Source organism: Haematobia irritans, chromosome 1 (assembly GCF_050003625.1).
Source record: "Haematobia irritans isolate KBUSLIRL chromosome 1, ASM5000362v1, whole genome shotgun sequence".
In the NCBI taxonomy this organism is placed as follows: domain Eukaryota; kingdom Metazoa; phylum Arthropoda; class Insecta; order Diptera; family Muscidae; genus Haematobia; species Haematobia irritans.
Window position 1 is genome coordinate 179,260,592 of NC_134397.1, and position 26,771 is coordinate 179,287,362.

The following is a 26,771-nucleotide window of genomic DNA, read 5'->3' on the forward strand; positions in this document are numbered from 1 at the left end:
TTTGACCAAATTTTCAAAAGAAAAAAATTCTGACAAGATTTTCTAAATAAATAAAATTAAAATTAAATTTTGTAAAAAAATGTTCTCTAGGAATAACATTTTGACAAAAAATACTCTAAGAATATAATTTTGGCACAACTTTCTCTAGGAATAAAATTTTAATAAAATATTTCCTTGGATTAAAATTTTGACAAAAAATTCAATTGAATAAAATTTTGACAAAAAATTCAATTGAATAAAATTTTGGCAAAATTTTATCTAGGTAAAATTTTGGCAAAATTTTCTTTAGGAACAAAATTTTGGCAAAATTAATTCTTGGAAAAAATTTGTGATAAAATTTTGTAATAAATTTTGACAAAGATTTCTCTATGAAAACATTGTGAAAAATTTTCATTAGGAAAAAAATGTTTGACAAAATTGTCTCTTGGACTAAAATTTTGACATAAATTTCTGAGAGAATAAAATTTTTGCACAAATTTTTTCTAGGAATACAATTTTAATAAAGTTTTTCCTTGGATTAAAACTTTGGCAAAATTTTCTCTAAGAATAAAATTTTGATATAATTTTCTCTAGGACTAAAATTTTCCCTAGGATAAAAATTTTGACACTATTTTCTATAAAAAAAACTCTCTAGGAATAAAATTCTGACAAAATTTTCTCTAGGAATAAAATGTTGGCACAATTTTCTCTAGGAATAAAATTTTAATAAAATATTCCCTTGGATTAAAATTTTGACAAAATTTTCTAAAGAAAAAAAATTCTGACAAAATTTTCTAAATAAATAAAATTAAAATTAAATTTTGTCAACATGTTCTCTAGGAATAACATTTTGACAAAATGTTCTCTAGGAATAAAATTTTGACAAAAATTACTCTAAGAATATAATTTTGGCACAATTTTCTCTAGGAATAAAATTTTAATAAAATATTTCCTTGGATTAAAATTTTGACAAAAAATTCAATCAAATAAAATTTTGACAAAATTTTATCTAGGTGAAATTTTGGCAAAATTTTCTTTAGGAACAAAATTTTGACAAAATTAATTCTTGGAGAAAATGTGTGATAAAATTTTGTAATAAATTTTGACAAAAATGTTTGACAAAATTGTCTCTTGGAATAAAATTTTGACATAAATATCTGAAAGAATAAAATTTTTGCAAAAATTTTTTCTAGGAATAAAATTTTAATAAAGTTTTTCCTTGGATTAAAACTTTGGCAAAATTTTCTCTAAGAATAAAATTTTGATATAATTTTCTCTAGGACTAAAATTTTCCATAGGATTAAAATTTTGACACAATTTTCTATAAAAAAAATCTCTAGGAATAAAATTCTGACAAAATTTTCTCTAGGAATAAAATTTTGGCACAATTTTCTCTAGGAATAAAATTTTAATAAAATTAAAATTTGGACAAAATTTTCTAACGAAATAAATTTTTGACAAAATTTTCTAACTAAATAAAATTAAAATTAAATTTTGTCAAAATGTTCTCTAGGAATAACATTTTGACAAAATGTTCTCTAGGAATAAAATATTGACAAAAAATACTCTAATAATATAATTTTGGCACAATTTTCTCTAGGAATAAAATTTTAATAAAATATTTCCTTGGATTAAAATTTTGACAAAAAATTTAATTGAATAAAATTTTGACAAAATTTTCTATAGAAATAAAATTTTAATAAAATGTCAAGAATAAAATTTTGATAAAATTTCTCTAGGAATGAAAATTTTTCCTAGGAATAAAATTTTGACAAGACTTTCTCTTGGAATAAAATTTTGAAAAAATTCTATAAGAATAAAATTATGACAAAATTTCCTTTGAAAATAAAATGTTGACTATTTTTTTTTTATAGAACTAAAATTTTGACAAAATTGTCTATAGAAATAAAATTTTGACAAAATTTTCGATAGAAATAAAATTTTGACAAAATTTTCTATAGAAATAAATTTTTAATAAAGTTTTGTATAGATATAAAATTTTCTATAGAAATAAAATGTTGAGAAATTTTTCTATAGAAATAAAATTTTGACAAAATTTTCGATATAAATAAAATTTTGACAAAATTTTCTATAGAAATGAATTTTTAATAAAGTTTTGTATAGAAATAAAATTTTAACAAAATTTTCTACAGAAATAAAATTTTGACAAAATTTTCTATAAAAATAAAATTTTGATAGAAAAAATACTCTTGAAATAAAATTTTGACAAAATTTTCTATAGAAATAAAATTTTGACAAAGTAAAATTTATTGAGAAGTAAAATATTGATAAAATATTTCCTTGGATTAAAATTTCAGTAAAATATTTCCTTGGAATAAAATTTTGCAAAATTTTCTCTAAGAATAAAATTTTGATATAATTTGCTCTAGGAATTTTTTGGACAAAATTTTCTCTACGAAAGCAGTTTTGACAAAATTTCCTCTAAGAATAAAATTTTGATATAATTTGCTTTACACAAAAAAAATATCACCAAAATATTTCTAATTAAAAAGTTAATTGAAGTTGAAAATTTTTTCAATTAATAAATTAATTGATACAATTAACTTTGTAATCAAGATAGAAGTATCAAATTAAAATTTTTTAAATTTTAATTAAAAAATTAATTGGTACAATTAACTTTTTAATCAATCGCTGAAGACTAAGTTAGTTAAAAAAGTGATGGCTTTTCTTATTTTTTAAATAACAGATTGTTAATTAATTAACAATCAATTTTTTAATCAAACTAAAAACACAATGTCAGATAAAAAAGCAATTGAAAAAGTTACGCTTTTAATTAAAAAAATTAACTGAGTTTTGCAATCAACATCAATTGAATTTTTAATTGAATCCATTAAAAAATTAATTAAAATTTTCAAATCAAATCAATTAATTTTTTACTAAAAAAAATATTTATGCCCAATTAAAACTGTGATTGATACTAGCATTTTCGTGATTGATGGCATTTCAATTAAATTTTTTTTTTCAAATTTGTATCAATTAATTCCGTGATTGAATAAGAAAAATTGTTTTTGTGTTTAGCAATGACATTTTCTCTCGGTTAAAAATGTTGACAAAATTTTCTAAAAAAAATAAAATTTTGACAAAATTTTCTAAAAAATAAAATTTTGACCATTTTTTTTACCCCATGTTCTAGTTTACGAATTCGCAAAATGTTTATCTGAAACTAACTTCTGAACCACTTTATATTTTGCCAAGAAATTTCTTACATTTAATTTCCTTATCCACACACAAAAAAATTTTTTTCTGATTCAATCACGAAATTAATTGATCCAATTAATTTTTTAATTGAAATGTCTTCAATCACAGAAATGATAGTATCAATTAAAAAATTAATTGACAGTCAATTAAAAAATTAATTGATCCAATTAAATATTTAATTGATACTATCAATTTGTGTGATTGATTTTTATTTCAATTAAAAAATTTGTTGACTCAATTAAATTTTTAATTGAAAATTTTTTAAAACTCAATTAAAATTTTAATTGGAAAATTTTTCGTGAAATTTTTTTCTGTGCATATATAAAAATTTATATAAAAATTTCATATTATATGTCATTGTCGTTCGGAAACTAGCAATAAAGGAAAATTTTGCATTTTGTGAATTCGTAAACCACAACTGGGGGTTGACAAAATTTTCTCTTTAAATTGTTTTTTATACCCTGCGCCACACTGTGGAACAGGGTATTATAAGTTAGTGCATATGTTCGTAACACCCAGAAGAAGACGAGATAGACACATGGTGTCTTTGGCAATAATGCTCAGGGTGGGTCCCTGAGTCGATATAACAATGTCCGTCTGTCCGTCTGTCCGTCCGTCCGTCCGTCTGTCTGTGAACACATTTTTGTGATCAAAGTCTAGGTCGCAATTTAATTCCAATCGCCTTCAAATTTGACACATGTTCCTAATTTGGGTCAGAATAGAACCCTATTGATTTTGGAAGAAATCGGTTCAGATTTAGATATAGCTCCCATATATATCTTTCGCCCGATATGCACTAATATGAACCCAGCAGCCAGAGTTTTATACCGATTTGCTTGAAATTTTGTACAAACATAACACTTAGTCGTATAGTTAAGTGTGCAAAATTTGATTGAAATCGGTTCAGATTTAGATATAGCTCCCATATATATCTTTCGCCCGATATGGACTTATATGGCCCCAGAAGCCAGATTTTTGGCCGAATTTGGTTGAAATTTTGCACTAGGAGTACAATTAGTAGTATAGTCAAGTGTGCAAAATTTGATTGAAATCGGTTCAGATTTAGATATAGCTCCCATATATATCTTTCGCCCGATATGGACTAATATGGTCCTAAAAGCCAGAGTTTTGGCCCAATTTGGTTGAAATTTTGCACAGGGAGTAGAATTAGCATTGTAGCTATGCGTGCCTAATTTGGTTGAAATCGATTCAGATTTAGATATAGCTCCCATATATATCTTTCGCCCGATTTGCACTTATATGGACCCAGAAGCCAGAGTTTTATCCTGATTCGCTTGAAATATTGCACAAGGAGTACAATTGGTAGTATAGTCATGTGTGCCAAATTTGATTGAAATCGGTTCAGATTTAGATATAGCTTCCATATATATTTTTCGCCCGATATGGACTTATATGGCCCCAGAAGCCAGAGTTTTGGCCCAATTTGGTTAAAATTTTGCACTAGGAGTACAATTAGTAACATAGTCATGTGTGCCAAATTTGATTGAAATCGGTTCAGATTTAGATATAGCTCCCATATATATGTTTTTCTGATTTCGACAAAAATGGTCAAAATACCAAAATTTTCCTTGTTAAATCGCCACTGCTTAGTCGAAAAGTTGTAAAAATGACTCTAATTTTCCTAAACTTCTAATACATATATATCGAGCGATAAATCATAAATAAACTTTTGCGAAGTTTCCTTAAAATTGCTTCAGATTTAAATGTTTCCCATATTTTTTTTTACTAAAATTGTGTTCCACCCTAGTGCATTAGCCAACACATTTTGTAAAAGTCTATCAAATTCTGTCCAGATCGAGTGATATTTAAATGAATGTATTTGGGACAAACCTTTATATATATAGCACCCAACACATTTGACGGATGTGATATGGTATCGAAAATTTAGATCTACAAAGTGGTGCAGGGTATAATATAGTCGGCCCCGCCCCACTTTAGACTTTCCTTACTTGTTTTTTTTTTTTAATTTTTTTCTAGAAATAAAATTTTGATCATTTTTTTATAGAAATAAAATTTTGGCAAAATTTTCTGTAGATATTTTTTTTAGCGAAACTCTCTCTAGGAATAAAATTTTGACAAACATTTTTATAAAATTTTCTCTACGAATAAAAGGTTGACAAAGTTTCTTCTTGAAATGAAATTTTCACAAAATTTACTGTAGAAATAAAATTTTGAACAAACTTTTCTAAAAAATAAAATTTTGACAATTTTTTTTACCCCATGTTCTGGTTTACGAATTCGCAAAACGCAAAATGTTTGTCTGTAACTAACTTCTGAACCACTTTATATTGTGCCAAGAAATTTCTTCCATTTAATTTCCTTATCCATAGGAACAGTAAAAATTTCAGATTATATGTCATTGTGGTTCGGAAACTAGCAATAGAGGAAAATTTTGCATTTTGCGAATTCGTAAACCACAACAGGGGGTTGACAAAATTTTCCCTTGGGTTTAAATTGTTTTTTTTTTTTAATTTTTTTTTCTAGAAATAACATCTTGATAAAATTTTCTGTATGATTAAAATTTTGACAAAATTTTCTGTAGACATTTTTTTAGCGAAACTCTCACTGGGAATAAAATTTTGACAAAAATTTTTATAAAATTTTCTCTACGAATAAAAGGTTGACAAAGTTTCCTCTTGAAATGTAATTTAGACAAAATTTCCTGTAGAAATAAAATTTGTACAAAATTTTTCTTTAGAAAGAAAATTTTCTAATAGAAATTTACTCTCAAAGACCATTGTGGGTAAGTTTTCCCTTTTTGTAGAAGTATCAATGTTTTCATTTTCATGGTGCAAGCTAAATATATTAAAAATTTCCACACATTTAAAATCCAAGGAATATTTATACGCCCAATTGAGAATGACATAAAATAATAAATAAACTTCTAAAATAACATAATAATTTTTTTTCGAAGAAGCCTTTTTCATAGTAATCACAACAATTTGATCGATAACTGCAAAATAATAATTTTTTATTTGGTAGTTTTTTGGTAAAATCCTCTTAAAATTTTGGTAGATTATTTGGGTTCCTTAATCTTGTCAAATAAGCAGGTACGAAAATTACAATATGTAAAATCAATTTAAATTGGTTACACAAGTTTTCGTTGTTTTTTTTTTAGAGAATTCCTTTAATTTTTATGTTGTTGGCTTGTATAAGCATAAATCAAATTTATTTTAAATTTTAAGCACACTAAAGAAATTCTAGTCGAGACATAAATCTTTCTTATCTTGTCGGATATATTATTGAACTTTTTTAATACCCTTCACCATGATCTGGGGAGCATAATAAATTTTTGCGATAAATGTTACTAATGCAACGAAATATTTACTTGAGACTGAAAAGACCTAGTGATGTCCGTCCGTCTGTCTATCTGCCAAAATAATGTATAATGAAATCTTTCGTATTGGGATGAAATGTTGAAGCTATTGTTAAGGAGTCAAAGCTATTGTTAGGAATTTTCATTGAAAATAATATTTACCATAGATACCGAATTTCATCAGAATCTACCTGATATAGTCTGATTAAATATTAAATTTATATGGTTACTACTTTATGCGTAATAGTTTAAAAAAATGTTTAGATCTTATCGTTTTTTTTTCAACTGAAAGCTAATAAATTAAAATACGGGGGTTTTATGCACCTGGCTACAAGATAACAAACATATGACCAAATCAATTTATGTGCATTGATTTCATATCAGACAAACCATAAAGTTTTTGCTACTACGGCAGCAAAAAAACTCATACAAGAGGTAGAAAAAATTTTCGTTGCCTACTTTTAGGCGGAACATTTATCCATTGATAATATTATGATACAAAAGGGGAAATTGTTCATAAATATGCTACTGGCCAGGCTAACTCAATGAAAAAGTGGCAAATTTGTCACTCAAGGCTACAAAGGTAACCCTGCTTGCAATTTTTTGTGGTCTAAATTCGAATTGGATGGAAATTTCGAGTGCGATTTTCCCGAGTGAGTGTACTGATATGGTGGAAATGGTGTTGTGGCTTTTATCAAATCCCCATGAAATTACGATTGATTAATTTTACCCTCTATATCTCAGCGATAAGAAAGCTAATCGTCGATTGAATTTCAAATCTAATCAATAGTGTAGGGATTTTATTTTATGATCATGGGTTTTGATTATGAATCCACCATTTGATAATTTTACAATTTCGAAAAATTCCACAGTTTGCAGTTGGCACTTGAGTGGAAAGTAAACATGGGCTCTTATTACTTAGCCATCGCTATAGTAATTTTATTGGCATTACCAAATCTAGAAGCTTTACCAAAATGTGATCGCAATGATGAGGATTGTAGAGATCGTCTTATGCATCCGGATTTGCCAGAACCAAAGGACTCAATTAAACCCGCCCTGGAAGGAGAGGACAGCAATGATTATTGGCGTAATTTGGGCAAAGAGTTCATAGCAAAGAAACTGGCCTCAACTTTCAATAAAAATAAGGCCAAAAATGTCATCATGTTCTTGGGTGATGGTATGGGTTTGACCACTGTATCTGCGGCCAGAAATTTATTGGGTGGCGAGGAGCAACAATTGTCCTTTCATGATTTCCCCTTTACGGGACTCTCGAAAACCTATGCGGTGGATAAAATTGTCCCCGACTCCGCATGTACGGCAACAGCCTATTTGTGTGGTGTAAAGGCCCAAGAGGGTACGATTGGTGTTAATGGTGATGTGGAATATGGCCATTGTGAAAAGGGTAAGGATACCAGCAAATGGGTTTACTCCATAGGTAAATGGGCCCAGGATGTGGGTAAAAGTACTGGTGTGGTGACCACAACGCGTATTACTCATGCCTCTCCCTCCGGGGTTTATGCCCATATAGCCCATCGCGATTGGGAAAATGATGAGGAAATCAATCAAGCTTGCGGAGCAAATTCTGGCAATGAAGATATTGCCTATCAGCTGATTAATGGTGAAGTTGGTAGTAAATTGGACTTTGTTATGGGTGGTGGTAAGAAACATTTTATCGATTCTCGTTTATATGAGAATGGTCAACGTAAAGATGGCCTTAATTTGGTCGAACAATATCTCAATCAAGAGGGTTCACGTAATTTGTATGTGGAGACACGTGATCAAATGATGTCAGCCAATTTGGATCAATACGATCGGGTATTTGGTCTGTATCAAGATGATCATATGCTCTATCATTTGGAAACCAATGAGACCACAAATCAACCCACTTTGGAGGAAATGACCCGTAAGGCTATAGAATTCTTGTCCCGCAACGATCAAGGCTATTTCATATTCATTGAGGGTGGCCGTATTGATTTGGCCCATCATCAGAATTATGCCCGTATGGCTTTGGATGAGACAGTGGAATTTTCCAAAGCCATAGCCGCCGCTAAAGAAATGACCAATGAGGAGGATACCTTGATAGTGGTCACAGCAGATCATTCACATGCCTTTACCTACAATGGTTATCCGGTAGGCTATAATTTAAAAATTATCACAAAAAAAATTTTGTTTTTTAATGTTCTTGTTTTTTGTTTGGTTTCTCCTCTAGTATCGTCATAGTGACATTTTTGGCCAAGCCCCTGCCACCCCAGATGATAATAAACCTTATATGTCGGTCAGTTATGCCAATGGTCCCAGTTACGAGAAATTCTTTGATACTGAAACCGCTGAACGTGTGGATCCCACCACTCAGATTACTGGCGATCGTTATGATCGTTTCCCCTCCGCTTGGCCTTTGGAAGATGAAACTCATGGTGGTGAAGATGTTGGAGTTTATGCTTCTGGTCCTTGGTCTCATCTTTTCACTGGAGTTTATGAGCAAAATACTATACCCCATATGATGGGCTATGCCTCTTGTTTGGGTAGTGGTTTGAATATGTGCTCGCAGGAGTAAGCAGTTCGGCAGAGAGGGATATTTTGTTTAGTTTTAGTCTAAAAGAAAATCAGTATTAAATTTTATAAAAAATAAAACAACAATAAAATATGTGTCACTGATCGTAAATCGGGCAAAAATGAAGATATCAAATTTATGATTTTTATGGGTGTTTCCATATATTTTTAGCTGACACGAATTAGGATTCTTTTCTTTCTAGGGCACATATGTAGTGGGAGATACAAACCAAATAAATAAAATTTAATTTTTTTGTCCATATTCATGGCATTTTGGATTTTTGGGGTTGATCATAAATTAGGTCCCTTTTCGACCTGCGTTTCATATTTAAGGAGGTCTGAGATAAATAAGTCTTTTATTCAATACATCGATTTTTTGGATACGGAACTTTGAATTTTTTTTATCGAAACATTTTAGAGCGTATTTAAAAAAAAAAAAGTTTTAAAAGAGTCAACATTTATCACAGAAAAAATTCTATGGTTTTAGAATGGAATTTTGCATTTTTTTGGGTGTGACTAATATGTAGACATCTTTTACAAATCTAGGGAGGTATGAGATAACTGGGCTTTCAAGTTAAACATTTGGATATTTTGATTGAATTTTTAATTTTTTGATGTGCTCAGATCTTAGGAAATAGGGTCTTCAACTAAAAATTTTTAAAGCCATTTTTATGCAATTTCGCTAAAGTACATTTATGATTTATTGGTCGATAGATATCTATTGGAGGTATAGGAAAATTTTAGTCATTTTTACAAGTTTTCAACCTAGCCGTGATGATTTTATAAGAAAATGGGCTAGACTTAGCTAGACAAATGGGAGAATTCCATTCAAAATGGGTGTAAGTATGAAATTTTCAACCGTTTTCCCCCAAAATGGGGCATATAGGACCTATATCTACCCAGCAAAAAAATTTGGAAGTTCTTCTTAAGGTACAACTTTAAAAGCACTTCCTAAACTTATATACGCAGTCGCTAAAGCTTAAGACCTCCGTTGTCATAGCTTTATCCTTTATGCTTGTAATTTACTTATAAGTATAAATATGAAATAAATAAATATGAAATAAATAAAAGCACTTCCAAAAATGTCCTCCCAAAGATGTTCTTTATTTTAACTGCACAGGAAGTTCATTTGAGTCAATTTTTTATAATTCGCTTTTTTCATATTTTTAATGGGAAATTTAAAATTTTATTGTTTCAAATGGGTTTAAAACAGATTAAAAATTAATAAAATAGTGCAAATTTTTTTAAATTTTGCCGAAAAAATTGCTAAATCCTTTCTGGAAAAATTGCGAAGTTTTGAAAATATTTCATGTCCAGACAAGCGTTATAATGCATTAAACATAATAATAAAATAAAATTAAAAATTATTTATTTGTCAAAATATCACAAAATTTCTTTATTCACATCAAAAACACTGAATTTAAATCACAGAGTAATAAGTGATGCAAAGTCAGTGCAACAGCTGTTGGAATGGTGAATATCCGTCCTATGACAAGCCCATGTTAAAATCATCGCTTCTGCGCTAATTTTGCACCACTTCCGGATCCAAAGAGAATATCTTCCTTACTTTTTTTGGCGACGCTTTTTTTCTGTGTATCTAAATATACGTTTATGGGAATAAAATTTTTGAATTTTATTCCCATAAACGTATCAAAACATTTGAGATGGAATCGAAAATGTAGATCTACACTGAAAAAACAGTGAATGAAACGGGAAGAAAACTTTTCGTTAATTTTAGAAAATGTTGGATTATTTATAGAAAATTTTAAAAATGTTTTCAAAATAAAAAAAAATCACAAACATAAAAAAGATTTTTCGACAAATTCAAGAGAATTTTTTAGACATACTCAATTTTTTGTATCATTTATTAAAGAAAAAATTGAGAAATAAGAATTTAGTAATTCTTTATGCTTAATTTATGTATAATTTTTCTGTTTTTTAGCAAGAATTTATTATAGCAAAGGAAACTTTCTTCAAACATAATAATTCCATGAACTAAAATAAAGTTAAATTGGCTTTAGTGAAATAGAGAGTTTTGAGTGTAGAAAGTGGTACAGGATAAAATACACACCGAAAAAAAAGTGAACTGTTTTATAGGAAGAATGAACTACCACGCACGAAAATTGAATTAAATTTTACTCCACATTTTGAGATATCCACAAATCGTTGTTAAAACCAGGAAATTTTAATGCCTTGTTGTACTTTTAACTGCAGTTCACGAAATTACATCATCTCATAGAAGAAAAAATTAACTAAAAGTAAAGAAGAAAATCATTGGCGCCAAATTATGACCATTTTAACCATACAGTAGTTTATTCTTACTATTTTTGGGAATCTTAAGAAAATTTTCATTTGTTTTAGTTCATATTGAACTTATGTGTACGGTCATTGAACTTTATATTCACGTTTAGTTCATAAAATTTTTGAGACATACTTAAAAAAGTAAGATTTCATAAAGCTGTGGAAAATTTCGATAAAAATAATAAAATTTAACTACAAGCAAATAATTTTTTTCCAATAAAAATAAGTTAAATTCAGCGTTAGTTTAACTACGGACATTTTTTCTGTGCAGTCGGCCCCGCCCGACATTTTCCTTGCTTGTTTCAGTGTATATGTGGTTTGAAACCAATATCTGAATATATATGTTATAAACGGACCCATTTCTTTTATATATCATCCACTGGTAAATGGTACAAAAAACATTTTATATATCGGAATAATTTAAGAGTTAAAAAAAACACAAAATAAATTTAACTTCCTATTTGATTTATGTTAATAAATATATTACCGGCCTTGGCACACATCAAATTTCCTGTCCAAGAAAATAATATGTGAGAGATGAAAGTGAGTGCACATGAACTCTATACGTTTAAGCGAGCAGACTCACACACGTACACCAATTTATAATGCACAAGAATTTAATAAATGTCGCTGGGAGGAAACTTTATAATTAAATTCAAACCCCCTATTTTATGTTATTTTTTTTTAGGTAGTTTCTTTTTTTTTTTTTTGAACTTACTGGACACATTCAATTTGTCTATGGTCATTCTGTACAGTATGGATATGCCATGCAATGAAAAACCAATTTAGTGAAAAACTAGCACAAGTGACTTCTTTTAGCTTTCAAGAGTATTTATTCACGTAAAAAAAGGAAATATAGTAAAGTGTGCATTTATACTTGGCTGTGTATGTGTGCTGAAATACTTGATTGTGTGTACGTATGTGTGTTGGTGGTTGTTAAACTAAAGGGCAATTTTATAAATTAAAATTAAAATCTTAGTTAGTAATACACTTATTATAATGAACTGACATGCAATGCAATTTCATTTATTGCACACACACACAGTAATCGGAACTACTGAATCACTAAAAATAGCTACTTCTAGGATAATCAGAATGACTAATAACAAGTGTATACAGCAATAAGTTCGGCTGGGCCGAATCTTAAATACCCACCACCATGAATCAAATATTACAGTTTCCTTTGAAATTTCAGGAGGGCTTGAGGACTTGAAGACACTTCCCGAAGATAAATTTAAAGATTTCACCTATGAGGACTATATCAGATTATGGATTTATAAGAACCATTTTTGTTTGAGTTTTAGAGGAATCATTAACATCTCTTGTAAGTGTGCAAGAAAATTATAAAATAACGTCTTGATTTGAAATCTTAAATCTGTAGAAGTAAAATCTGGTAATTTTACATTGAGTTTCAAGCAATTTTCTACACCCTCAAGAAGTGAAGTCGGTCTATATGGAGGCATTACCAAATGGACCGATAAAAACTTAATCCGATACACGTTTTTGTAAGCCTAAAATACCAGAATATTTACAATTTCAGGCAAATCGGATAAAACTACGGTTTCTAGAAACCTAAAGAGTTAAATCGGGAGATCGTCGTTTTGTTTTCGGCACACATCTTTATGACCCGAAAATACATCTAGATTTCCAATTTCAGGCAAATTGGATAAGAACTACGGTTTCTATAAGCCCAAGAAGTAAAATGTGCAAATCGGTCGATGTGGGGGATATAGCAAAATATGGACCAATACACGCCATTTTCGGCACATGTATTTGTGGTCATAGAAAAACTCTAGAACTCCAATTTCAGGCAAATTGGATAAAAACTACGGATTACATAAGCCCAAGAAATAAAATCAGGAGATCGGTCTATGTGGGGGCTATACCAAAACATGGACCTATACTCACCATTTTTGGCACACCTCTTTGTCGTCCTAAAATACCTCTAGATTTCCAATTTCAGGCAAATTGGATAGCAAGTGTGGTTTTTATAAGCCCAAGACCCCAACTCGGGAGGTCGGTTTATATGGGGACTATATCAAAACCTGGAACGATATAGACCATCTTCGAACTTGACCTGCCTGCAGACAAAAGACGAGTTTGTGCAAAATTTCAGCACGATTGCTTCATTATTGAAGACTGTAGCGTGATTACAATAGACAGATAGACATACAGACGGACATGGTTATATAGTCTTAGAATTTCTCCCTGATCAAGAATATATATACTTTATATAGTCGGAAATCGGTATTTCGATGTGTTACAAACGGAATGACCAATTTATTATACCCCCATCACCATTCTATGGTGGTGGGTATAAAAATTGCGATTTAAACTGAAACAAATGTTGACTTAATATACCTAAAAGATTATGCAACCTAATTCTAGGTGGTATAGACAAAAATATTTTATTTCTATAGAAGCCTTTGTCAAAATTTTATTTCTATAGAAAGTTTTGTCCAAATTTTATTTCTATTGAATATTTTGTCAACATTTTATTTCTGTAAAAATTTTATTTATATAGAAAATTTTGTCAAAAATTTATTTCTGTAATATATTTTATCAAAATTTTATTTCTATAGAAAATTTTGTCAAAATTTTATTTCTATAGAAAATTTTGTCAAAGTCTTATTTGTTTATAGAAAATTTTGTCAAAATTTCATTTCTATAGAAAGTTTTGTCAAAATTTTATTTATTTATAGAAAATTTTTTTAAACATTTTATTTCTATAGAACATTTTCTCAGAAATTTGTTTTTATAGAAAATTCTGGCAAAATTTTAATTCGATAGAAAATTTTGGCAAAATTTTATTTATATAAAATATTTTCACAAAATTGTATTTCTATCGCAAATTTTGTTACACTATTATTTCTGTAGAAAATTGTGTTAAAATTTTATTTCTATTAGAAATTTTCTCAAAATTTTATTTCTTTAGAATGTATTGTCAAACTTTTATTTCTATAGAAAACTATGTCAAAATGTTATTTCTATAGAATATTTTGTCAAAATATTATTTCTATAGAATATCTTGTCAAAATATTATTTATATTGAATATTTTCGCAAAATTTTATTTCTATAGAAAATTTTGTTAAAATTTTATTTCTGTAGAAAATTTTGTCAACATTTTATTTCTATAGAAAATTTTGTCAAAATTTTATTTGTTTCTAAAAAATTTTGTCAACATTTTATTTCTATAGAAAATTTTGTCAAAATTATATTTCTATAGAAAATTTTGTAAAAATTTTATTTGTTTTGTATTTCTATAGCAAATTTTGTTAAAGTATTATTTCTGTAGGAAATTGTGTTAAAATTTTATTTCTATTGCAAATTTTCTCAAAATGTTATTTCTATAGAATGTTTTGTTAAAATTTTATTGCAATAGAAAATTTTGTCAAAATTTTATTTCTATAGAAAATTTTGTCAAAATTTTATTTCTATAGAAAATTTTCTCAGAATTTTGTTTTTATAGAAAATTCTGGCAATTTTAATTCGATAGAAAATTTTGGCAAAATTTTATTTATATATAATATTTAAAATTTTATTTTTGTAGAATATTTTGTCAAAATTTTATTTCTATCGAAAACTTTGTCAACATGTTATTTCTATAGAAAATTTTGTCAAAATCTTATTTGTTTATAGAAAATTTTGTCAAAATTTCATTTGTCAAAATTTTAATTCGATAGAAAATTTTGGCAAAATTTTATTTATATATAATATTTTCGCAAAATTGTATTTCTATAGCAAATTTTGTTAAAGTACTATTTCTGTAGAAAATTGTGTTAAAATTTTATTTCTGTTGGAAGTTTTCTCAAAATTTTACTGCAATAGAACATTTTGCCAAAATTTGATTTCTATAGAACATTTTGTCAAAATTTTATTTCTATAGAAAATTTTGTCAAAATTTTTTTCAATAGAACATTTTGTCAAAATTTTATTTCTATAGAATATTTTGTCAAAATATTATTTCTATAGAATATTTTGTCAAAATTTTATTTTTAAAGAAATTTTTGTCTAAATTGCATATCTATAGAAAATTTTGTGAAATTTTATTTTTAGTTGTTTTATTGCTTTTAAGAAAAACAATTCTGAATAAAGAGAATTAAATTGAAATCAAATGTAAAAAGTTCCACCAATTGTAGGTAAATAGCTAATGATAGGAAATTTTGGCAAAATTGTATCTCAATAGAAATTTTTGTCAAAAATGTATGTCAATAGAAAGTTTTATTTCTATAGAAAGTTTTGTCAAAATTTTATTTCTTTTTTATTTTGTCAAAGTTTTATTTCTATAGTAAATTTTGTAAAAATTGTATTTCTTTAGTAAATTTTGTCAAAATTTTATTTCTATAGTAAATTGTGTCAAAATTTTATTTCTATAGTAAATTTTGCAAAAATTGTATTTCTGTAGAAAATTTTAACAATTTTTTTTCGTTGTTGTTGTTTTTGATTTCAGCTCAAAACCATACTTTGACTAAATTGCAAGTGTAGCTTAACCAACAGAGGAAAATAATGTTAGTCAAATTTATTTGGGCAAAGCTCTATAGACTTCAAGATGGTTGGATGGATGCACGTTTCGGAATTACCACATTCCTCATCAGCATCCTCTGCTTGCAGCAAAACTATCAACCAATTATCAAAATAAATTTAGGCAGTTCACTAAACCCAAAATTGGACCACACATGAACCTTTCGAAAAAAGGTTTACACGATAACCGGCTTATGCCGAAACACATCTCTGCATGTAGAGAATGCTGATGAGGAATGTGGTAAGTCCGAAACGTGCGTCCGTCCAACCATCTTGCAGTCTATAGGGCTTTGCCCAAATAAATGTGACAAACATTCTTTTCCTCTGTTGGTTAAGCTACACTTGTAGTTTAGTCAATGCATGCTTTTAAGCTGAGACCAAAAACAACAATAATGATTAAAGAAAAAAAAAAAAACAATAACAAAACGAATGAAAATTGGTTTTCTGTAGAAAATTTTGTCAAGATTTTATTTCTATGGAAAATTTTGTCAAAATTTTATTTCCATAGAAAATTTAGTCAAAACTTAATTTCTTTAAAAAATGTTGCCAAAATGTTATTTCTATAGAAAATTTTAACAAAATTGTTTCTTAATAAAAAGTTTTAACAAAATTGTTTTTCTATAGAAACTTTAGTCAAAATTTTATTTCCATAGAAAATGTAGTCAAAATTTCTACAGAAATTTTGTTAAAATTTTATTTTTTTAGGAAATTTTTTAAAATTTTATTTCTATAGAAAGGTTTTTCAAAATTTTATTTCTATAGAAAATTTTGTCAAATTTTCTGTTGTTATTTTTACTTAGTTTTTACTTTTAAAAGAAAAAAATTCTGTATAAAGAGAATTAAATTAAAATCAAATTTGGAAAAATTCGCCAATTGTAGGTAAATAGCTAATGATGTGTGTTAATTTGAATGTACTATAGAAATGAAACAAATTTAAAAGAATTTACATACATTTTTGCTCATTTTTTTAAAAGCTTAAAATTTTCAGTGTAAAAATTTATAATATGCATACATATTTTTTGTTTTTGTTTTAGTTTTTTTTTTTTATTTTATTCAGAATTTTTGATTTCATTATGCAATGTGGGAATCAGTAAAACACGTCTTGGCCATCATCATGGTCGTTCTCAATAATTGGCAATATATGCATACAGTTGAAACTCATTTCGCTTAAATGCAAAAATAATGGCATAAATTTGCGATGCAGATCCTTGATGTACGTGCAACACATGCTGCATGTTAGCCATACAATCAACGAAAAACTCATCTCTCTTCTGCAAACACACATGCATACAAACTTTTATGGGCCATGAACATGCACAGGAAATTAAAATACAAGAAAGCTTTGAACATATTGGCAACACTAGGTCAAATATTGGAAAAAACTAAACTTAAAAAATCGTGTTCAAGGAAAATAACTCCCCACAAAGGTAGGTAATCACTTGTTGTTGTGAGCTTTTGCCAATTAAATGAAATACAATTAAAAATAATTGTTTAAGGTGTTCGACATTTTTTCGAAATTTAAAAAAAAAAATAAACTTTACAAAAATTGCTTTCAAATGAAGGTTTCAATTATCTTAATGTAAAAATATTAGCACAATTTAGGTTAATGTGCAATGCTCTGGCACTTATATGGGAGAGTGATAGAGAAAGAGAAAATGTGTGGGCGAATGTGTTTGTGGTGAGTGGTGAGTGTTGTGTTTTTAGTCCATCTCCATGTAAAGAAAATACAACGGCCAAATTATAGACCACACAATTTACAATTTACAAAGAAATGTAAAGAACTAAAACAAGTAAACCCCACCCCTCCCCCTCCTTCAGCATTTTGCGTGAAAAGAGTATACAGCTTATACACTCTCTTGTTTAAAATGAGTAAGCCAGCGAAGAAGAAGAAGAACTACTATAGGAAAAAGAGGTTGTAAATACCCATTATGGTATCACTTAGCATAAGGCGGACATCTACCACAAGCAAAAACAAAAAGAAAAACATGAAACCCACGTCAAATTGGGGTTGTGTTTAAAGAACCTCAATTTGTTGCCTACATTACGTGTTGTGTTGGTCTTCTTCTTCTTCTTCTAAAAACCCCAAAACTGTGGATGAGGTGCTGGTGATATGGGTAGAGGTGGTCATTTGCAGATCCTGAATAGAATATGTGCTACATATTTCTAGTATAGCTTTATGCCTTAGAGGCAGATGCATGCATCACAGTGACTTCTTCAAAAAAACTTCAAAAGAGTTTTCCTAAGTTGTCTATTTCTCTCTCACTCACACACACACACACTGCTACACTCATATATGTTTGGCCATCATGTGGGGTTTTGTGATGACCTAAAACAGAACTTCTTTTCAAAGAGATAAAATCTTAGATAAAATTAAATCGTGTAAGTGTGTGTGTGTGTTTAGAACTGACTCTGACAGACATTGACACAACTGTCCATTCAAAGAATATTTGCTTTTGCAAAGAGCCTATCTCAAAAACAAGAGAAAAAACTTCCAAGAGTTTGATGATGTATGCATAATGATCTCCATTCTATGTTGAACCCTATTTAGTGACATGGTTTATAGAATTTTTGAAAACAAAAATTAAAGGGACTTTGAACATTCACTGGGGTGAGGGCGCCAAAGAGAACAATGATAAGTGAAACTAGTTAAAGAGGTTACTGCAATTACTTTAAATAAAAGCTCCACAAATCTTTATTTTCTAGATGGGAAAGATAGGTCAGATGAAAAAAAAAAAAAAAAAAACAACAAGTATGTTATATAAGGCCGTAAGTTCCGCCAGGCCGAATCTTATGTACCCTCCAACATGTATTGCGTAGAAACTTCTACTAAAGACGGTCATCCACAATTGAACTACTTGGGTTGCTGCCGATGTCAAGGCATCTTAAAACTTCTTAACATCATCTTCTAAAATTGTAAGTTAGTCCATGGGGGATTATATTAGACAAAAAAAGGTCGACTAAATACGTATATATTCAGTTCTTGACCGGTGAATATAGGAATGAAATAATTACGCACCGATATGAATTTTTGTGCGGTAATTATAGAGCCAGAATTGAAATATGGGGGTCGCTTTATATGGGGGCTATATATAATTAAGAACACGACTCTAAACAAAATGGCAGATTTTATACTGTTTGGTAGAATGATAGAATTCTTGATGTTTTGGAAGATTTTGCAAAATATTCCTCTCCAACTATGAAATCCCAGCAAAAAAAACTTGGAAGTTCTTCCAAAGGCACAACTTTAAAAGCACTTCCAGAAGATGCACTCCCAATGATGTTCTTTATTTTAACTACCCAGGAAGTTATTTTAATTCAATTTTTAAACCTTGGGTTTTTCATACTTTTAATGGGTAATTTTAACTTGTTTTTGTTTCAAATAGGTTAAAAACAGAGTAATAATTCATAAAATGGTACAAATCATTTAAATTTTGTCGAAAAAATGCTAAATCCAATCTGAAAAAATTGTGCATTTTTGAAAATATTTGAGGTAAAACGTTTCCGACAAGCGTTAGAATCTATTAAAAATTATAAAAAAATGTAAAAATTATTAATTGGCAAAATATCACAGAATTTTTTAATTTATATCCAAAACATTGAATTCGGATCATACCTAAAGAAGTGATGCAAATACAGTGCAACGGCTGTTGAAATGGAGGACTTTCGTCCTATGACAAGCCCATGTTAAATTCATCGCTTCTGCGACAATTTTGCACCACTTCCGGATCCAAAAAGAACATTTTCATTACTTTTTTGGCGACACTTTTTTTGCTGGGATGGTTCATAAATGCTCTATAGAAATACAATTTTGACAAAATTTTCTACAGAATTAAAATTCTGACAAAATGTTCTATAGAAATAAAATTTTAACAAAATTTTCTATAGAAATATATTTTTTTCTATGGCAATAACATTTTGGTAGACTATTTTTGGCACGAGTGGCAATCCTGATTTTTCTGTGATTGGGTATCGGTTTATTTGGGGGCTATATATAATATAGACCGATACGGACCAATTTTGGCATGGTTGTTATCGGCTATACACTAGCAAAATATACCAAATTTCAACCGGATCGGATGAATTGGGCTCCTTCAAGAGGCTCCGGAGGTCAAATCTGGGATCGGTTTATATGGGGCTATATATAATTATGGACCGATATGGACCAATATTTGCATGGTTTGTAGAGACCATATACTAACACCACATACTAAGTTTCAACAGGATCAGATGAATTTTGCTCCTCCAAGAGTCTCCGGAGATCAAATCTGGGGATCGGTTTATATGAGGGCTATATATAATTATTGACCGATATGGACCAATTTTTGCATGGTTGTTAAAGACCATATACTAACACCATGTACAAAATTTCAGCAGGATCGGATGAAATTTGCTTCTCTTGGAGGCTCCGCAAGCCAAATCTGGGGATCGGTTTATATGGGGGCTATATATAATTATGGACCGATGTGGGCCAATTTTTACATGATTGCTACAGACCATATACCAACACCATTTACCAAATTTCAGCCGGAGTGGATGAAATTTGATTCTCTTAGAGGCTCTGCAAGCCAAATATGAGGATCGGTTTATATGGGGGCTATATATAATTATTGACCGATATGGACCAATTTTTACATGATTGCTACAGACCATATACCAACACCATTTACCAAATTTCGTGACTCACGCTCACTCACGACATTTTGGTTTGTTAATCACGCTCACGCACACTCACGCTGTTGTCATGAGCGTGACTCACGCACGAATCACGAAAATTTTCGTGACTCACGACAAATTCACGAGACTCACGACATTTTCCAACCAGGAATGAGCAAAGGTAACAAAATTCATGAATAGAATGTAGTTCGGCAGCTAAATTAATTTCAGTTAACATTCGAGTACGAGTAAGAATTAAATCTTGATTTTTTTCGTGAGCGTGATTTTGCAGAAATTTTATTCACGCACATTCACGATCCGATTTTATTACTCACGCACGTTCACGCACGACAGATTTCTTTTAGTCCCATTCACGCACATTCACGAAAGTTGCTTCAGATTTTATTCACGACTCACGTGATTCACGCGGGTATCACGCGTGTCACGACAATTTCGTGTCACGCGCACACCTCTACTCTCGATTTTAATAATGCTCATGTTTTCAGACACGTCGCTAAAGTAAATCACTCAAAAAATTGTTCGTGAGTCACGACATTTTTCGTGAGTCACGACATTTTTCTTGAGTCACGACGTTTTCGTGCGTGAGTACAAATATTCTTTTCGTTAGTGTGCGTGAGTGTGAGTCCTACCAAAAAATATCGTGCGTGAGTATGATTTTTCAGTCGTGAGTGTGCGTGAGCGTGAGTAAACTGTTACTCACGTGTACACCTCTAGGCTATACGTAAAAGTGAACCGATGTGGCCCATTTGCAATACCATCCGACCTACATCAATAACAACTACTTGTGCCAAGTTTCAAGCCGATAGCTTGTTTTGTTCGGAAGTTAGAGTGATTTCAACAGACGGACGGACATGCTTATGTTAGATCGACTCTGAATTTTACCACGACCATATTCTTTATGGGGTCTTAGAGCAATATCTCGATGTGTTAGAAACGGAACGACACCATCCTATGGTGGAGGGTATAAAAATGCCAATTAAATGATGGATTTTTTTCTGTGTTTTTAGAACAATCCGGTTGGTTCAACAGAAGAAAATAATTGAGAAGGTTCAGCGGTTAAAACTAGAAGTGGCCATATGTAATATGTACTTTTAGTTAATTTGGTATCACAATGGACTGAATAGTCTAAGGGAGCCTGAATCTTAATCGGGCTGCCACTTTAACCTAACTTAACCTAACATTCTGTGTTGGCCAAAATATTTCTTAAATTTCTTCTTCTACTAGTCTCGCATTTATTGTTATGTTATTTTTGATTTTTTTTAAGAACAAAGCAATAGCTTCCTCGCTCCAAAAAAAAGTTCATCTTTCTTTCATTACCCTCGAATTGCTCGATGAAAGAATCTTTCATCATTGCTTAATAATTTATGCTCGTTTTGATGTAGGTTGGCAATTTGGTGGTGTTGGCACTTTGGTGGTAGAGGAACACAGAGCCCTCAAACTCAAGCCACATAGATTCTTATCAAAGTCAAATTAACATTAATTACTTTTGTCCTAAGCATTAAGTGTTTACTTGGTTTTAATTTGCAATTAAAAACTTTTACTTTGTTTGTTTTTTTTTTTTATGGATATGCGGAAGAAGATCCTGGAGTTTCTTGTTTCTTGAACATTCACTACAATTCTCAATTAGGTAATTTATGGAGTGTGAATGAAAAAAAACGGGGGGCCCACTTAAAAAAGAGGAAAAAATAACTTGTTTGCGTGTCCAATATTTTTGGACCCCCCCCCCCCCCCCCAAACTTCAGATTTTTTTGCTTAACTACCTTTGACAACATTTTAGGAAGAAATACAATTTCTTGGAAATATGAACGATTACTTTTAGCTTAAATTTCCTACTGAAGGAAATGAAAGAGCTTGGGTAAATCATTGGGTTATATCATCCATTTACCTACTTAATTTCGATATCATCAAAATGTTCGTGTGGATAAATTTGGGCATTTAATTGTAATTCCAATGAATAGAAAAGTAGATTAGCTTGAAAATTAAACTTTCGTTTAATGCCACTGGTTGAAATGCTTAAACTTGGAATTTGAAGATTAAGTTTCTAATGGAAACGATTAATTAGTCTGAAGTCAATATCGAAGAAATTTTGAAAAGTAAAATGAAAAGCTTAAATTTTATTTAGGCGATATTATATTGATATTGATATATTGATAGATTCAGATCAAGTTTTTTACAATGAAAAATACAATATTTTCTTAGGCATAACGACATCTTGTTAGTATAATGAGAATGTGAATGAGAATGTCGCTTACAGAAAGAATCAAAAAGTCGGCTCTTCGACCTTTATTGATTATTTACATTTTTGAGCTGGATAACTTTACACCAGAGAATGTTCTCACGTGAGAGTATATCCCAATCAGGGTTGATAAAGTTGACAATTTTGTGCTTTTTTTGATACATTTTGACTGTCAAAAGCACCGTGGCACGACCGCGAGTCATTTGGTTCTCTTTCATCACAATTACTCTGAATATAGAGTTATTCTGCCCTAAATGAGAACATTTCTCAGATATCAACTCAACTCTAACGGCCATTTTCATGTAGCACCGTTAGGCTTTAACTGCCAGTTAACAGAAAATAAATTGCAAATATCTTCTCTCCAGTTAACTTTAACTGAAAAATTTTCGTCAGTTAAGTTCCTAACTGGCATATGGAATATATATGCAAGATGACAGCTTCGTCCATAATACGGTTTAAAAGTTGGTTAGTTAACGGAACACTAACGGAGCTTTATGCAAATGGGGGTAAAAGTTATAAATAGCCGACATTGAAGAAATAAACATACTCCAGAATGAGGATATTGTAGTTTTTATTACACGATCTCAACATTTCTGTGAGGAATATTGTCTATCCGCAAATGTGAAACGTGAAATATGATTTTTTTCCTCCACACTGAGGAACATAGTATTATAAGATAGTGAATATATTTGTAGTGTATATAAATGCCCATAAAGGAACGAAATACACACATAGTGTCTATAGAAATAATGCTTAGTGATGGCCCCTGAGCCAGTTGCCACAAAAATTTCTATAGAATAAAAATTTTGACAAAAATTTTTTTAGAAATAAAATTTTGACAAAATTTTTTTAGAAATAAATTTTTGACAAAATTGTTTATAGAAATAAAATTTTGACAAAATTTTCCATAGAAATAAAATTTTGACAAAATTTTCCATAGAAATAAAATTTTGAAAAAATTTTCCATAGAAATAAAGTTTTAACAAAATTGTCCATAGAAATAAAATTTTGACAAAATTTTCCATAGAAATAAAATTTGGACAAAATTTACTTTAGAAAGAAAATTTGGATAAAATTTTCTTTAGAAATAAAATTTTGACAAAATTTTCCATAAAAATAAAATTTGGACAAAATTTACTATAGAAATAAAATTTAGGTAAAATTTTCTTTAGAAATAAAATTTTGACAAAATGTTCTATGGGAACAACATTTTGACAAAATTTCATACAGAAGTAAATTGTTGACAAAATTTTCCATAGAAATAAAATTTTCTATAGAATTAAAATTTCACAAAATTTTCTATAGAAATAAAATTTTTAAAAAATTTTCTATAGAAATCAAATTTTCAAACAATCTTCTATAGAAATAAAATTTTGACAAAATTTTCTATTGAAATAAAATTTTGACAAAATTTTCTATTGAAATAAAATTAAAAAAAAAAAATTCTATAGAATAAAAATTTTGACAAAATTTTCCATAGAAATAAAATTTCGATAAAACTTTCTTTAGAAACAAAATTTTGACAAAATTTTCTATAGAAATAAAATTTTGACAAAATTTTCCATTGAAATAAAATTTGGATAAAATTTTCTTTAGAAAGAAAATTTTGACAAAATTTTCCATAGAAATAAAATTTGGACAAAATTTACTATAGAAATAAAATTTAGATAAAATTTTCTTTAGAAAAAAAATTTTGACAAAATTTTCTATAGAAATAAATTTTTTTATAAAATTTACTATAAAAATAAAATTTTGACAAAATTTACTATAGAAATAAAATTTGGACAAAATTTACTATAGAAATAAAATTTGGACAAAATTTACTATAGAAATAAAATTTTGACAAAATTTTCCATAGAAATAAAATTTGGACAAAATTTACTATAGAAATAAAATTTTGACAAAATTTTCCATAGAAATAAAATTTGGACAAAATTTACTATAGAAATAAAATTTGGACAAAATTTACTATAGAAATAAAATTTGGATAAAATTTTCCATAGAAATAAAATTTGGACAAAATTTACTATAGAAATAAAATTTGGATAAAATTTTCTTTAGAAATAAAATTTTGACAAAATTTTCCATAGAAATAAAATTTGGACAAAATTTTCCATAGAAATAAAATTTGGATACAATTTTCTTTAGAAACAAGATTTTGACAAAATTTTCTATGGGAACAAAATTTCCTACAGAAGTGAATTGTTCACAAAATTTTCCATAGAAATAAAATGTTCTATAGAAATAAAATTGTCAAAAAATTTTCTATAGAAATAAAATTTTCAAAAAATTTTCTATAGAAATAAAATGTTCAAAAAATTTTCTATAGAAATAAAATTTTGACAAAATTTTCTATTGAAATAAAATTAAAAAAAAAATCTATAGAATAAAAATTTTGACAACATTTTTTTTAGAAATAAAATTTGGAAAAATTTTCTTTAGAAATAAAATTTTGCCAAAATTTTCCATAGAAATAAAATTTTGACAAAATTTTCCATAGAAATAAAATTTTAACAGAATTTTAACAAAATTTTGAAAGAATTTTCCATAGAAAATAAAATAAATTTTCGATAGAAATAAAATTTTTGTAAAATTTTCTTTAGAAATAAAATTTTGACAAAATTTTTCATAGAAATAAAATTTTGACAAAATTTTCCATAGAAATAAAATTTGGACAAAATGTACTATAGAAATAAAATTTGAACAAAATTACTATAGGCATAAAATTTTGACAAAATGTTCTATAGAAATAAAATTTCGGCATTTTTTATGCAAATAATATATTGACAAAATTTCCTATTGAAATAAAATTTTGACAAAATTTTCTATAAAAATAAAATTTGAAGAACATTTTCTGAAGAAATAAATTTTTTATAGAAATAACATTTTGCAAAGTAAGATATTTTTTTTTAGAAAAATTAGAAAAAAATTGTCGAAATCGGTCTAAGTTTAAATATACGTTTACTTTTACAATAGTCTATAAATTTGGAATTATGTCATTTTAGAACCTTTTGGCTTCGAAAAGTACATTTTTAATATATTTTTAGTACTTTTTCGTCAACATCATTTATCATCCCTGATCCCAATACTTAACATACAGAGAGACGTAAGAGGAGGTTATGAAATTCTTGTGGGTTAACTGATTTTTTTTTTTAAATTTGGACAGGGAGTAGGACCTCCTCCTTCCGACTTTTGAAAAAGTTGGGCTTAAGGTCTCCCACTTGTTCGAAGTTTTCCGCGATAGGTTAGGTTAGTTTAAAGTGGCAGCCCGATTAAGATTCAGGCTCACTTAGACTATTCAGTCCATCCGCGATAGATGGATAACTTTATTTTTATTTGGTCTACAAAAAAATCTAAGCAGGCTGAGATTGTAAAATTTGGCCTGAAATTTTAAACTTGAAGAAGAGTTCCCCCAGTAAATTGAAATTTTCTGGAAAGGTTAAGGGTGGTCTCTAGTTTATTTTTCAATATGTTGTCGGGAAAGGGGACGACCCTTTTTTAAAAAAGAAAAATACAGAAAAATCTAAACTTTTCCGATTTTTAAGAAACGTGGGAGCACGTGATAAAATTAATTCAGTGTTCATGAATTTTCGATATTTGGTCGGGAAAGGGGAACCCTCTTTTGGAATAACAAAAAATATAAACTATTTGGAAATTGTAGGGAGCTCGAGGTATATTATGAAAAAAGAATGTAGGTTACATGATTTTTCGACCGGAGAGGAGCAGGATTTCCTTGCCCGCTGTTTTGAAAACTGAAATGGGGAACATGGGAGGGGAATCGCCATTTCTGCCAGACTTTCTTAAGCTTAGCCGAAAAATCTTAAATTTACATGAAATTGACAGGCAACATAAAGGTTATTTCAGTTTCCTGTATATGTTCGGGAAAACCATATTCTACGTGCCCGACATTAACAAAAAAAAAAATATTATGGATATTTTGTTAAAGAAACGAT

The 26,771-nt window shown here is 28.9% G+C and overlaps 2 protein-coding genes across 9 annotated transcripts in view; one reads left to right on the forward strand and one right to left on the reverse strand.

Moving 5' to 3' along the window:
• Calx (sodium/calcium exchanger 3) overlaps window positions 1–26,771 on the reverse strand; it is a 640,265-nt gene that overhangs the window by 115,495 nt on the left and 497,999 nt on the right. The window lies entirely within an intron of this gene.
• Window positions 7,402–9,221, forward strand: Alp5 (Alkaline phosphatase 5). The gene is made up of 2 exons (XM_075292200.1): window positions 7,402–8,665; window positions 8,745–9,221. Exons 1-2 carry the CDS (start codon window positions 7,439–7,441, stop codon window positions 9,087–9,089), a joined length of 1,572 nt encoding a protein of 523 aa, XP_075148315.1. The 5' UTR covers window positions 7,402–7,438; the 3' UTR covers window positions 9,090–9,221.